The 16,397-nt window shown below is 41.6% G+C and overlaps 1 protein-coding gene across 3 annotated transcripts in view; it reads right to left on the bottom strand.

The window, feature by feature from the left end:
- nphs1 (NPHS1 adhesion molecule, nephrin) overlaps window positions 1-6,450 on the bottom strand; it is a 39,942-nt gene extending 33,492 nt beyond the window's left edge. For 2 of the 3 annotated variants that reach the window (XM_061050701.1, XM_061050702.1), the window contains exons 1-2: window positions 4,967-5,080; window positions 2,864-2,957 (exon numbers count right to left, since the gene is read on the bottom strand). In XM_061050701.1, the coding sequence (XP_060906684.1) occupies window positions 2,864-2,957; window positions 4,967-5,071 (199 nt within the window). In that variant the 5' untranslated portion in view covers window positions 5,072-5,080. Of the gene's footprint in view, window positions 1-2,863; window positions 2,958-4,966; window positions 5,081-6,363 lie in introns of those variants that run through there. The other variant, XM_061050703.1, reaches the window with a different exon arrangement.
- Between the last annotated feature and the right edge of the window lie 9,947 nt (window positions 6,451-16,397).

The raw sequence follows: 16,397 nt of genomic DNA, 5'->3' as shown, positions 1-16,397 counted from the left end.
AAAGTAATTACTGCGAATTAAATCCCCCCTCTGCCTTGCAGATAGGGTATTGGGAGGAGGAAAAAACACGGGGTATCAGAGACCTCGTTCACCTGCGGTTTTTCTTCAATGTCGATGTCCCACCAGCTAATTCCTCCTGGGAAGAGTAATGATTATCACTTTAATCCCCCTTGTTTGTCATAGGTGGGGTCGGCCATCCTTTAACCAGGCTCTAGGTGACATTCTGTGGTGCAGTGCACTTGACTCAGAAAGGTAACCTTACAGCAGACCACCCCTGAGCCTCTAATATTGGGGCTAGGATTATATGATTATTATACATGGGGGTTTATGAATAAATTCAGTTCAAGGAGCCAAATGCAACCAACTGCATACTCCAATTAAAGCCTAATATCTAAGTGAGGATCTTGTTTAAACAATGCCCCACAGAGAAGCCTGGCTGACTCCACTCGGCTGTTTGAATCTTGACCTTCATTGAAGCAATGACCAAGTTGTTTGTGAAGTGCATGCTCTGTTGCGCCTGACAACATGAGTGAGAGGCAGAGCTCTCAGATCAAGGCTGAACCAGTCACCTCACGTCAAAAATGAAGGGCAAGATTGGCCATTACAGTGGATGCATACAAACAACCAAACACAGGAGCACATTTGCATACAGTTTACATAAATGAATACCCAACAGTGATCTACGGGGGGGCTGCTGAAATGTAGGATTGTGAGATAAGAAAATAAAAAAGAACACCATATAAATATCCAGTGATAGGGTTTAGTCTCCTAAAAAAGAGAGTATGTAACCTTTAAATGAATAACACACACTTCCTACTACAACATGCTTATACAAGAAAGAATCAAACCCTCACATTTTTTTTACATCTAGGGGTTTTATGTTAAAAGCTAACAGGGTTTGCTAATGTTTGCAAAATTATATATTAATGTATAGCTGTTAATGAGTCTGTTTATTGACTTAATTACAACTATTTGTGCTTCTATAGGCCTTCATTTTAGCATGACAGAGAGAACATATTTCTTTTTAAAGATTCATGCTTTTATTGTCGAGATAGGATAGTGGATAAAGTCGGATATCAGGGACAGAGAGAGTAGGGAATGACATGCGGGAAAGGATCCACAGGCTGGACTCTAACCTGTACCGCCCACCTCAAGGACTACAGCCTCTGTACATGGGCGAGCAAACTAACCGTTAGTCCACCAGCACCCCAGAGAGAGTACTTTTTTTTTTTTAAATCTCAGGTTTTTGTTGCTTCCTGCTTGTGCTCCCTTTTCACCACCCTCCTCTCTCAGTGAGGCTGCTAAATGATGATGTCAATGCCTCATACTGCTGAATCATCCTTCCTTTTGCCACTCATAACTCGTATTTATTCCTGGTTTTTGGCCAGTAAAAGTCAGATAGTTTCTGGAGACAGGTGGTTGTTTCCTGTGAGTTTATCACTTGGATCATATCCTTTCACATTACAATCATTTCACCAACAGATGAAATGAAAATATACATTTCTACTGCTTTGAGGAAAGGCAGTCAGCATGAATATTTGAACAAACTGACTGATTTCAGTTCAGACTTTTTATTGCACAAGTTTAAGTAAGAACACCAATGACTGCTACGTTCCATTTCCAGTGCCCCAGTTAGCCAGTAAGGTAAGAAAGCATACACAATATCAAGGTGCAAGTCTGCAACACCGAAATGGAACACAGCCATCATTAATTAATGTCGTTAATCACACCTGCATGCCTCTCTGCTACGACCTGTCACAGTGATTTCCATTCTTTTTTCAAGAGTGGACGTCTACATAACATTCGTATGCAATGATTGTGAAGCCTCACTCTTACATTCATTATTAACTGTAGCATTAGCAGGCACCTTATGAACCTGGGTTATTTAAAGGCACTGGTTCATGTCAGCTTGTTTAAAGAAACATCTTCTTCGGTCATTAAGAAGAAACACAAATCATTAAATGTCGACTAATTTTGTCCACTATATTCCTCTAATTTCATTCTAGGATTAAAGCCAGTGAATTATTCAGGAGCAGAACTGAAAAGGTCTCGGTGTTGTTCATTTTTTTTAAAATCTGATGCCAGAGGTAAAAAAAATAGGAGGGAAATATGCTGTCAAGGATAACGCACAGCATCATACCGCTTACACTGGAAAGATTTACCTTGAAGTAAACAGCCAAACAACAACCTGGTGGTAAAAAGACACCATGGTCACGAGCAGTAACCCTATTGGCCTTAAAACATTTGAGGCAGTGTTTGGATTAAATTATTTACATCAAACACTTATACCCTGGGACTGTACTCCCCTGGTAGCATGAATAAATGGTTTAAGAAAATATTTCTTTGCAGCTTAGGTTGTGTTCACGGGTACACATTAAACGACATAAAACAGTGAAGAGATGTAGCTGTTTTTCCCCCTATCATAAACACTGTTCATATTTGGTTCTGTTAACAGCTTTGATTTGCTATTTAACATCTGATATACCCAGACGCTGACAGATTGAAAGGGGGGGGGGGGGGGGGGGGGTTGGTAGATTAAGATAAGTAGATGCAACAGTTAGCTCACTGATGCTGCAGTACACCCACTTAAACAAGATCTCCTCGTATAAGATTTAAAGGTTGTAATGAGATTAACCAGGTTATTTTAACTGACTCACATTAACATTGCATGTTACCTTGTTAACCTTTGGGACTTGAGAAAGAGCCAGGTACAGGAGAATGGTGCAGGTACACAAAAGCAGCCGTTAGGTCACAGTAAACATTTAAATAAAGCTTCAATAAACTCAAGGTTCCACACAGATGGGCCTTGAACGGGGCACAGTTACTGGAAAGATAGCTTCATTGTGACATTTGATTCTCTTACTCCAGATGAGGCACAGAAAGGGTAGAGTTGAAGGAGACATAATCCATGCTGACAAGAAGTCCATTTCACCGCTGACACCCGACCTTCCACAATCCTGGAACAAGCAAAGAACAAAAAAAAAGGAAACCCCGGTGAAAGAAACACAAAGAATAAACCTAATGTCACCTAAATGATGACTACAGAGGGCATGTGCTTTTATAGACATTTGACTTAATGCTGGAGTATAGAAGAAGTATCAAATTAAAATAAGTCTTATATGCTTGTATTTCTTGTTTTAAATTATATTTACCATGAATTTAAGAATTCAATCTCAAAGGCTCAGTAGCTTCTTAAAAGCAGATGATTACCTCCATTGAAGCAGAATTTTCCAATCAATAAATCTACCAATATAGATTATACTGTATGTAGATTAAGCAGTCCATCATTATTGTATTAGCATGCAATGAAAACCCAAGAGAGGTCACTTTAAAATGCATATTAAATGTTTTTTTTTTACTAAATCAATGTTACAAAGCAGGCCGAGTGCCTTTGTGACACATATGCTACATTTTCGGGATACTTTTTGTCTTTCATGTTGTAATGAATACACTATTGCTTTCTTCTGTCTTTTCTTAACTACAATCATTCAGGAGTAGCTGAAGGAGAATGATCTCCTGTCAACCCTGAGAAACTACAAATCGAGAGTTACGTATGTAACTCCGGTTCTATGAATTGTGGATGACCGCCAGCGTTCTCTGTCACTCAGAGTCTTTGGCGAGAAGATTCTGTAGGAACGTCTCTCATCCCGGGTCACATGTGACTTTGTTGATATTAAATACTCTACCTGTGCGGCCACGAGACAGATATTATACAGTGTTAAGAACTGCCTCTAGCAGTCAGAAAGCATGAAATAGAAATATATTTTCCTCAACGAAAGAGAGCCACGTCTCAATGAGTCCATTCCCGAAATCCAATTGAATTGATGGAAACCAGTGGCTTCATGGAAAACTGTAAACTATTACGTGGTAAAGACAACAAAACAGCAGACATTTATTCAAAATATTTTAAAAACAATTGACATGCAGAGAGGTGTCTTGACAGCGTCTCATTCTGTACTTTAGATACTGTAATGTTGGTGCCTTATGCACATTTGACAATATAGTGGGCTCCCCTGAGATTTGTGCAAGTTTGAAAAGTTCCTGAAAGTCGCATATTCTATTTGGGATAACAATTCTGCGAGTTATTCCTGAACATTAGAGTCAGTAGAGTAGAAGACCTCATATTTGGGTGTAAAAGCCTTAAGACTTGTTGAGGTGTTAAAATACAGAACAGTACAGACATGGTCTTATAAGAATGTCACAATAAATGAATCTCAATAACCAAAGTGAATTTGTTTGTTCAGATAAGTTACAGTGGAGTATAAACGTGTAATCCTCCATAGAGATAGTGCTATACTCTTGTTTTAAGTCGATCTCAGGGACAGTCTGGGATTCAGTCTGTAGGCCGTGCTGTGACTCTGTGCCCCATTGCGTCCAATACTCTCTTTTATTTGACCTGGAAGAGCCCTCTGTGGATTTTCAAGTCAGTCTGTAATCACATCAATTTATCTGCTGCAGGAGTGGAACAAATAATAGTGATTTACTTAATTGAAAACTAAATATTTTCTCATCTGAATAGACAAAATGAACTGAATGCAACAGCTCTTTGACGCATCTCCCCTCAGTCGATTAGTTGCACTCCAACAGGCTTTGATAAGAATTAACTCACACGCAATTATTTTTTTTCCCACTCTCAAAACATTTGTGTATTTCAAAGCACCACCCCCCCTCACAACTATACTCTTTGAACACACAAGGGCAATTACTCCCCTCTTCAATAAATAGAAATTCTTGAGTTAGGTTAAAAGTGATCTCCTTCTCTTCATCTCTGTCTCCTTTAAAGCCTCACATTGGTTACACAAAGACTGACATTGAAGCCCGCCTGCCCTATGCAGACATTTTTTTCTTCATATGCATTAAAGAAGTCACAGTAAGTCTTTTGGATTCCTTTCATTTATCTACACTACATCAACAAAAAATAAAAAAAAATAAAAATAAAAAAAAATGGAAAAGAATATCATCTCACCTTTGGGATTTTGAGCCCAAACAGCAGGTGTTCCCTGAAGAGGAAGAGAAGTGTTTGGTCAACACACAAGAGGTTGTGTCTGGATTCATGAGTCACCATTTTCATCTGTGCCCTTAATGAAGGCAGACACCGCCTGTCTGACCTCCCACATTCCCATTAGCTAGTCAAACAACAGCCTTAATTGCTTTACACCAACAGCCAATCACATGGATGTTGATTTACCAATAATGTTTGTTTTCTTTGTGTGAAAAATCTGGGATAATGTAGCGCTTTTACAGATCACACAGATCCGTCATTTAACAGTCTGATAGAATGTGACATTAAATAAATGGGGAGGCTGAATAGAGATTTAATTTGTCTTCAAATGTACAAAAGACCCATATCTTACTACACCAGCACTCATGGCCACAGGTTTTTTTTGTGACCTTGTTCTTTACAAGCTCCTTACAAATGCAAATGGGAAAGTTTGATTTGAAATTTGATTCGCTTTCACAGACAAGGCTGCCACTCTCCCCGCAAGGGCATTTGAGGTAGCTGAACCATTCAGCGTGACCCCAACAGGTAGATTTTTTAATGTCGTCTTTCATAACATCATCAAACGACTCAATACGCTCAATCCAGGGCCAATTTAACGTGAAACCCCGTGAAATCAGCCAATGTGCAGAAAATGAAGTTTCAACTGCCGTGCAGCCATCCAATTCAGATGTGGTCCTACATCTTAATACCAAGCTTACTTCTTTCCATTCTCACCAGTTGCCTGTGGGTCCAATTACTGGATCTTATAGAAGCTGCGTTTTGAGCCATTACAGCTTTAACACTGAAATGCTGATAAAGAGGCTTTCTAAGAGACGGAGATTAGATTATCAACAGGATCTAATCACCACCCAATCATTGATTGAGCATTAAAACATCATATTCTTTAAGCATTTTGATTAAACCCAGGCTGGACAGAACAGCCCTCAGCCTGGAGGAGAGACTTAATCATACAGTCTAAGCTTGGTCGAGCAGTTCAGCAGTTTGACAGTGACATGTCCGGTTCAAATATAAGGCACTCGGAGAAACTCAGCGTGGGTGTTTGTGTGCTTTGTCTCCTCTCTTCTGCAGCTCCAAAGTGTTCCAAGTTTACTGGATTACTCTGACTTCGCTGCACACACTCGCACTCCTGCTCTCCTCAGGATAAAGTTGAGAGACATCGAGGCAAAAAACCTCCTTTCAACCTCCACCGACTCAAGCACATCTGCCTGCCTAGGGTGCGCACACAGAGAAAGAGAGTGAGGCAGACAGACACAGAGAGAGAGAGGGGGGGGTATCTCCTTTTCAAAAAAAAAAAGAGAAAAAGCCAGGAATCTTTGAATAGGTGTGTGGATTTGCATGAGAGGAAAGAGAGCTGTGCTTACCTGTTGAGTGACGCCGAGGCACAGGAGCGTCTTTTTGTCTTCCTGATCTACAGATGGCTCTCTGAACACAAGTGCAGCAACGGAGATGTTAAAGAATGCCAATGGGACTCCCCCTTTCTCTCACTCCTTCAGAGTCTGAGACAGAGACAAACATAAAGAGAGGGAGAGAGAAAGAAGCAAAGACGGAAGAATGAGGGAAGGTGAGAATATGAAAAGTGTTGGTGGCAGCTGTTACAAGGGGGTCACCTGAGAAAAAAACAACAACAAAACAACAACAAAACAGTCATGGCTGACTTAGATTATAAGAATTTCGAATAAAGCGACACTGCAAAAGAAGTGGCCGTTTAAAAACTTTGTTTCAGCAGATTTGAATTAAATAACAATAAAAGCTTAATAAAGTTGCAGTGAGGCGCCTCGAAGAGCAGAGGAACATGCCTGCAGTTTCTTTCCGTCTATTCTGCCTTTCTGGGGAGTATTCATGGATCCCATTATTTAGCATTTCACTGTGCTGGGTTGGAAGGAGCAGTGCAGCCCTCAAAGACACAGATGCAACATGGACGTCTTCACAGACGCTAGTTTGTAACATTTATGCTCATACATTATGAATGGAGTAAAGAGTATCCCCATAACTGTATTTCCTATACTGAATACTCCTGGGGTGATCTGCTCGGCTGCAGAGATAGAGACAGAGACAGGCCGAAAGAATTCACTTTCACGCTGGAATATTAGATTTTTTTCCCCCTGAATATTGCATCTCTCCTCTCTGTCCCTCTTTGTCAATTATATACTTCCAACTGAATGGTGGCTGGAGAATACGACAATTTGCTCAGTGGAACATATTGAAAGCTTCTCTACCAAGCAGACTTAAAGGTCACGTTTATTTTCACTGTGCATGTATTTTTCATTTGATCTGCTGATAGTCCGGCACACATAGTGCTGTGGCTCGCCGTGGACCATAGGTGCAGGCTATTTGCTCAGTATAAACACAAATGCAGTTATACAGCTGCATCTTTTGTCCCACTATGGGTCACCAATGCAATTATATGACTGAAGTAATGGACAGAATCTCGTACATTTGTGCAGCAGGCAATAAAGAATGAAAATAAAGATGACTGAGGAATGAAAACGATACACTCATAGTGACACGAATTCAAGGACATTTTGTGTGTAGAACTGTTCTGCTAGCAGCATTTGTGTGTCTTTGTGTGCTTGTACAGGTAGTGCAAGTGTGTGTGGCCCAGATGTTAGCAGCTGGGTTGTGTAGTCGGGGCTGGCCCCACAGACAGTCATTAAGCCCAGCAGCCCAGGGCTGGAAGGTTAATTCCCCCGCCTGGAGGGGTATGTAGGTGGGAGGTGGGAGGAAAGGAAGGAGGGAGGTGGAGGTAGAGAGGGAGAGGCTGTGAGGGAAGAGGGGAGAGGAGGAGGGGGGCAATGGGAGGCGAGGGGGCTGTGAAGCTCAGCACTCAGTTCACACAAATAGCACTGTCAGCAAGAGTGGAGCCGCTCCGCTGCCAGACGAAGGAAGAGGAGGGAGAGGGATGGGGCCTGACAGAGAGGAGGTGAGGGAGGGAGGGAGATGGACAGAGGACCTGAAGATGAATGGCGAGGGGAGGAATGCAGGAAAGAGGAGGGAAATACGGAAAGAGGGTGAAAAGAATTCATGTCAGGAAGGCTGGACAGGCAGAGGGTGAGATGAAGGGGACACGAACGGGTAAGGTAATGGAGCGAGAGAAACGGATGGAGGAAGGAGACAGAGAGATACTGTAAAATGGGCTGCAGAGTGATGAATAGAATAAGAGGGAGGATCAGGGGAAGGTGGGCAGATGGGAGGGAGGGAGGAAGGAAGGCTGACATGAAGAGTTGTTTTGAAAACCAACAGGAAGTCTACTGACTCAGACCAGTGCGGAATGGAAAGCAAGGAGGAAGATTAATCAAAGAAAGCAATAAGCAACACAGTGGAAAGCAACACAATATGTGGAAGAGGGAAAGATGGGGTCATGTCCAGGAGATTGATTTTGGAAAAACAGGAATGGATTGAGACTGCACGCTACATTTTTGAATGTATGTGCATGTGTTTTGATGTGTACAGTATTTATTCTGAAGGTGCATGAGGTAGGTGACTTGTTAGCATTTGTATCGCTGCTGTCACTCATGTTCTATAAGAGAATGGATATGAAGGCTTGGAGTCAGTAACTAAATATGTTGGCCAACACGGGCAAAACATGCTGCAACAGCCTATGACAGATTCATTTTGAAAGATAAGAAATGCTGCCAATTCAAAAAACACACACAAACATCAAAAAATGCATCCGATAAAAGCAAAAAATGCTGCAGAAAGCTGAAACAAATGCATCCACAGTAAAAGCGCTACCAACACAAACAATTCAAAGCAAAATTATCCCAGAATACAAATCAACAGAAAATCCCTTTCGATCCAGTTAAGGTTTCCAGGCCTAAGTCTTTATTTGCAGCATGTTTTTGGGTTTGTCCTGAATTGGATTTGAGTATTTTTGTATTTCTTGTACTCCTTAAGGAAATCTTTCAGGCTACTCCAAAGTGTTTGCCCATGGCAGTCACCATACATAAGATTCTATAGGCTGGTCAATACTTTCAATGATATTCAGTGTCTCTTTGTCATCAGTATAAAAGTACATCATGTATCATGTCCGAGTTAGCAAGAATGCTAATTTAAATTCATGTTTATACGCACTTCTATAGGTCCTATCTCTGCTTTCGGGTGTATATGTGTATGAAGCATGTCTCACAACAACAGAGTGTAAAGTGCAATTTCCCTTGGGATTAACAACATGTAATAAAAATAAATAAATAAAATCTGTAACCCCTATGCAAACCCACCAAAAGAGAAGGATCTAATTTGCTCAGCGCCCACATCTTTTATGAAGCGGTTAGTTAAATGGAAAAAATGGCCTATAAACCTTTCAAGACTTCTCAAGGCCCCAATGAAGACCTGCAAAATTGTCTCTGTGGCTGGAGCTGGAGAGTAAAGCATCCACACTCTGAGCATTAACTACAGCCGTCTGACCTGATGATCTGATTGAAACCCTGGCTTCTGTTGCCTGCCACTGTTCAGCTGCCATATCAGTGATGCTTCTGTGTTCTAAATCTGTAGACAAGGTCAACATGGTTTTTTTTTTGTTTTTTTTTTACTCCGGCCAATCTGGCTCCCAAGTCCACCACCAACACCATCACAGCAGATTTAACAGGCAGCAGCAGCAGCAGCAGATTGGGAGAATGCATCACCACGAACCAGAAAGGACAATTACGAGCATTGCTAAAATAATGGGAGCAAACAGAGATAAGAGGACTTCCTACAGTCTGACAGCAAAGATAGTTGTTTAATCCCCTTCAACAGGGCTTTCGTCACAAGTCCGTTGAAGTCTGAACAGTGACATGAAACGTGTCTCACAGAGGGCAGGTTTGCACAAAAATATACTAAAGTTTCTTTGCTTTGAGTGACCTGCACACCGAGTGATACGGGAGCATGTGGAGGGACATGTTTCAGGGTAAAGACGGATTTGGAAAAACCCAATTAAACACACGAACACACTCTTTCCAATTCCCTTTCACTCCCCAACCCTGTGTCCCAGTACATTTTGGCAGCAACATAGACTTCCGAGCTGCTTTTGTGTGTTTGTGTGTATATGTGTGCAAATGTGAATGTGTGTGTGTGTGTGTGTGTGTGTGTGTGTGTGTGTGTGTGTGTGTGTGTGTGTTGGGATGGATGGAGGGGCTTGAGACAACCAGCTGTGTTGTCCAGATTGGGGAGGGATTATTTCCCAAATCTCCCCCATTTACCTCAGCTGCCTAACAAGCTCCAACATAACCATGTTAATTCACTGATATTGCAACGTTGATTCCACTGTTAACAGCATACAAACACTGTCAGCCAATCAAGCGAGGGCTTGTTGATGAGGTTTTAAACTGATCTTTGTCTTGGTAAAGAACCACATGAGGAGATTTACTGAGATAACATCTTCATCGGACTAATAAAAGCATTACATCTCACTGATGGCTGTATTGGATTGCAGTAACATTTAGATGGAAGGAAAAATGAAATGTGTTAAAGTTGCTGTACGTGCATGTGATCGCATCAGGGCAAAAGAAGCCAAAAGCTAAGTATCAGGCTTCTGAGAGAAAGTGGAACTCTTTATCAAAACAGACTCTTGTGTGAAGTCATGAGGTCAGAGGCTGGACAGGATCGCTGAGACAATATTATTAGGTCACTGAGGGAAGAGAGGCTGGGTCACATAATAAGACTCAATCCGGATGAGTGAAAATGCATGGGAGGGAAAGTGCTGACGCCTCCCTCGCTCATCCAATTCCCAGCGCTTACTCTGCACCGCTGATATTCATGCCGAACTGTCTGTCCACGGCCCACAAACTTTAACGCTCATCGTCTCTGCCGCCCCATCTATCACCCCCGGCTGTGGTGATGGACGAATGGCGAGTGAAAGCAGAGAACACGGTGGCTGGTGGGGAGGAGGAAACTGCAGAGACGTGAAGGGACAATATTGAAATTTGAGGTCAGAAAAGACAATTGTGGTAGTCACTCTTGTGTGTCCCATTCACTAATTCAGAGCCACCTCATCTACCATGTGTTATAAATACACGCACAAACATATGTACATGGAGGCACATACACATTTATGCGCACAGCACCAGAGCCTCCTATCACAAGCAATTCAATATAAAGATACACAGAGCTCAGGCAATAACCTGATCCTGGCGAGAGATGTTATAGGCTTTGACAGGCAGGCTGAGCCACGCAGCCCAGGCTGTTCTCCCAGTGTCACTAACAAAACAGACGGATTAGAGGATGAAACTGAGCTAAATCTGGGCGAGCTTAAAATGAGGGCAAAAAACAAGGCATGGAAAGAAACAATATTGAATAGATCCAAAGCAAGCCGTTAACAAAAAGCTATTAGGCAATGAAAGGGCACTTTCATAATAAAACCTTTGTGCTATACTATATCTTCTGCTGTCCACAAATAAACTGGACACAAACACACACACAAATAAGTTAAACTCCCACACACATCTTTGTTCTTGTACAGTGACTGGGTTCTGTCTTCTACCAACAATTACCATAACTCACACCACTCCTGCTTTTAAATTCTGGTCCTCCTCACCTCACTTTCACTGCACTGTATTTATTTTTACCTCAGGAGAGAGGGGTTTTTTATTACCAAAGGTCAGGTCAGGCAGTGACTCAATGATTCAAATATAGTTTACATTATTTGTGATTATTTCCAAGTGAGGTTCCTCCTGGAGGAGTCTCCTCACCTCGCCCTGACACCCAAGACAAAGCTACGGTGTAGTCCACTTCTATATTCAGTGCACATAATGCATTGAATAGACAATATTTCTTGAACTGAGCTTAAATTCAGCATCATTGTCCAGGGCATAGCCATAGTCTACTTGTCAACCTGTTATTTTATTCAAAGTGCAGTGCTGTGGTTGTTGACGTGAGATGTACTCTGCTTTTTTAATCACAAAGTGTGGCTGTGCCTTCACTGCAGCAAAAAGAAAGAATTTGGTATGATTTAAAATAATTTATTGATTTAGTGGCTGAATTTAACCAAAACAGTTATCAAGAATAATAATAATAATAATAATAAACTTTATTTGTATAGCACCTTTCATACAAGTATTGCAGCTCAAAATGCTTTACAGCAGAACAAGACATAAAAAGAGCATCACATAATAAAATAACATGAAATGAAATGAATAAAAAATGGCATTAAATATTTGAAATGTGCATTAAAAAGCCATAAAATAGTATAAAATAGCAGTGAAACATAACCCTATAGATGCCTGTTCAAAATGCTATGGTGAAGAAGTACATTTTAAAAATATTTAGTGAGAATGAGTTGCAGACAGTGGGGCGGCAGTAGCTCAGTCTGTAGGGATTTGGGTTGGGAACCAGAGGGTCACCGGCTCAAGTCCCAGTGCGGACCAAATATGGAAGTTGGTCTGGTAGCTGGAGAGGTGCCTGAGCGCCGCCGAGGCGTCCCCGAGCAAGGCACCAAACCCCCTCCCCACCATCAGCTCAGGAGCGCCCGCTGTGGGCCGCTCCATCACCCTGGCTTCTCTCCATTAGTGTATGTCCATAGGATCCTGTTTCTGCATGTGTGTGTATATTTCAGCCTACTTACAGAGTGTAAAAACTGAAATCAATAAAAGTTAATCTTAAGTAAGACCCAATGTTCTTTGAGAGATGTGATATATTCTGTTGATCAGCTAGCCCCACTTTGCCTATGCTACATGCTATTACTGTAGCTACAACTAAAATGTAAATTCTTACTCTTCACATAAAGTAACAGTCGAGATTCATAGTCTCTTTTAAATCTCAGTAAACTATAAATAAAAAAACTCAGTAAGCTATAAATACCACAACATATCTCAGAAACTGTCCATCCATAGATCCCTGTACCTGCAAGAGGAGACTTTTGTCTCCTGCTAGTGTGCTTCATATTTTATCGTCTGCCATCTCACAAAACTGACCGACTTTTATTTCAGCTCCGCTGGCTTTGAGCTACAAGGGAAAAACGTCAATAGGCCACTGCAGATTGACGTATACACATTTCCTGCTGCAGGCCAAAGTTGACCATAAGCACAACGGACTGCAGTGCAGATGGCTAGATGTGTGAAAAGATTTCAGAAATGATGTTGAATGATGTGAGATGCATATAAAATATGTTTATGACACATTTTTAAACTACATATAAAAATCTATGATGCAGAGAAAAAGGGCATTCTGTAGATCCTTGTTGTTTGTACACTATCTTCTTATAAAAAAACCTGATCACCAGCCAAAATGATCAAAAAACACGCTCTAACATGGTTCCCACAGGGATAGAAATACAAGCGCACACAAACATTAAAAACACACAATCAGGCCCAGATACACCTCTGCCGACAGATGGGCTTCTGGCGTTTGGTAAGGTGGAGTTTTCCATGCTGCCTGTTCCATTCTGAGAAAATCCATTTTAATTAACATATCAGAGCTCCAAACGAGGCTAAACCCTCTTCTCTGCAAACTGTAATCTGCCCAGTTTGAACTGACCAACCGTGGAACCTACATGATAAGGCTTGCCAACCGAAACACGAGTATAATCCAGTTATACCTGCTTATACAGCGGACAGCCAAAAGCACTGATCTGACAGCTTGCTCTAAAGGGCCGGAGCTTGCATTTTGATCAAACAAAAGTGTTTTGATTTACTTTCTGTATATCATGTGGCTCAATCTGATAGGATTCTCTAAGCCATTTTAGCTACATTACCTGGCATGTGCTCCATAAAAAGATTAAATATATGGAGTGGTAGGGGTTGTCAGAGAATATGCTTTCATTTTATTCTTCCCTGTGGCCTTTCATCACTTTTTTTTAACCACCCATACAACTTTCTCCCACCCTGTCATTCTGCCCTAATCATCTAACCCTACCTCTTTGACACTTCATCCCTCATATGTCTATTTTTTTCCTTCTTTCAAGTGTTCTCCCACAAATTCTGACCTTATTCTGCCCTCCTTCTGAGTATCTTTTTTTGATTTTTAGGTGACACAGGAGCAATGGCAGGGCGACTGAGGTTCCCTCCACCTGCAGGCGGGATCACAAACCCCAGAGGATTGTCAGGGAAAGTTGAACGGGCCAACAGATGGAGGCCATTGTGTGAGGGAGGGCACGGGGTGTAGAGTGTGGCAGGCAAAGACGCAGGGATTGGTGAGAGTGTGTGTGTGTCTGTGCGTGTGTGTAAGGAGTCTACACTTGTTTTTGTGTGTGTGCAAGCCATGTTTTGTGCCTTTGTGTTTGTGGGGGGTCAGGGATATGGCGGTTTAACACAAGATGTTTAAAAGCTGTTGGCCTGACAGTGTTACACTGCACAGCTTGGTTAATAGAGTCTCCTGGAATGTCCTCTCCTGCAGTTTTAATGAACCCCAAGCCAAAAGGCCTAATGAAGCGTGCTCCGTTTGCCAAAACAGTCCCTCGGTTTGACCTCTCCTGACCCGCACCACTCCCACACCACTTGAGTGGTGGATCTCCATGGTGACCAGCCCTAAAGAGTCTACCAGGCCAGAGTTGTCAAAGGGACAAAGGAGGGAGCTAAGTTAGAGAAAAGCGAGCAGTTTAGACAATGGATGACAGCACATGTGCCTGCATATGTTTAAAGATGGAGGAAGTTTCCCCAGTTTAAGATATTAAATGTTGCATTTTTCAGCTTTTCTTTGTTATCTCCACAAAAAAAAGACCAGTTAGCAAAAAGCTGCTGTTTTGCAGCCAAGAAAACATTTTTCCTAACAAGCTCTTCCCCCTTGTCAGCATCCAAAAAGATACACCAACCCAAGTGCATGCACACACAAAAGTCGGCCCTCATTGCAGTTTAACTATTCTTTATTCAAGCCAAGCAAGAGCCTCATTATTCAAGACTGTAATACAGGCAGTGTTGTGTGTGTATACGAGAGGGATGCTGGTGTGTGTGTTTGTGTATGCATGCATGTGTGTTAAGTATGAGTTAAGGACTAATAAAGTGCAAGGCACCTAATTAAACAGTCTTTGTTTATGCTCTATAGCAGTAGTATAAACTCAGCATGAACAATGCAGGGTGGTATGCCAGGTCGCTGTGCTCTCATTTGAATAACTACAGACAAAAGCTATGAGAGGGAAGGGGGCAATCAACTTCAAAAGAAATTCTTGCTTAATTGCAAAAGTGTGAGAAAACCAGCAAAGACAAAGGAGAGTGAGCTGATTAAAGCTGCAATCCTAAACAACATCTGAGTGATCTCTTTTCAAAGGTACACTGCATATCCAAAGGGGATTTAAATGTGAATTATAACGTATAGTTTGATTAAAAGTCTGTATTTGCTGACCCCAGGAAGAATATCTTCTCACTATGCTAAAGCTAATGGAGATCCAAATATACAAACAAACAGAACCTCTGATTGCATCTTGGTCCTGCAGAGGGGAGTGTGAATTCTTTCAAACTGGACCACAAATAAACTGTTTTTTTGACTGAAAACTTTTGATTAATGTTTTGTTGTTTCGATTTTTACTTTGCTGCTGTGAACTGTTGAAGCACAGCACTATGAAGTTAGAATAACAAGCACGGACACGCAATGGTTCCCTTCCAATGCTGAACAGATAAAGAAACAAACCGCACATGGATGGTTGGACATTTTTTTAATTATAATGAGAATCAGTCCTGAGAACCTTCCATAACTCCCCAACAGCCCCCCCTTTAAGAAAACAGGGTGGGAAACCTGAATGGGCAATCATTGCTGTTCCGCCTGTGCACATTCCTCAATTCAGCACTTGAACAGTGCCATTCATTATAAGCCTTATCATAACAAACACAGACTTTATGATATAATAACAAATAAGGCAGGCTGCACACCCTGTCATAATCGACAAAAACATTTATAAGTGCCTGGTAACACCATATTACCACTGTAACCTGCCTCTTTCACTCTCTCTCTCTCTACTCTCCCACACAAGAAAAAATACACCTACTTACACAGACAAATACACACACACACACACACACGGTGAAATAAAGTAATCAAGGTTATTTAAATGAGTGTGCAGGCTGCATTAACTGAGCAAACGGTAAAGAACATTACAGGCTTTTCATGCCTGAGCTCTAAGGTAGAGAATAGGGGATGTGCTGGGTGGGTGGCTAGGGTCTATTTGCAGACAATTCTAGCCTCAAGTGTTGGTTTATGTTAACAGGCCACATATGGCAAGGAAAGTGCAGATTTCTGTCCACTCTCTCAATAAACAATATCAGCTACCCATTTTAAGTTTACACTTATTAATCTGTGCATTATTGTGATTTCATTTTTGGCCCCAGAGTCGGGACTTCGCAGACAGTATCCAGACGAAGGATCTTCCTGTGTGTGTAAGTGAGAAACTGAAAGGGGGTGGGGGGGGTGGGGGGGGGGAAACTGAGTGCTACCAGCTGACATACTCATGCAATCCATAGTCTAATTGATTAAAGGGTTAAGAACATGAATGAAA

The sequence above is a fragment of the Labrus mixtus genome, chromosome 11 (assembly GCF_963584025.1).
Source record: "Labrus mixtus chromosome 11, fLabMix1.1, whole genome shotgun sequence".
Lineage (NCBI taxonomy): Eukaryota > Metazoa > Chordata > Actinopteri > Labriformes > Labridae > Labrus > Labrus mixtus.
Note: the sequence above shows the minus strand (reverse complement) of the source record. Positions and strands in the feature narration are given on the sequence as shown.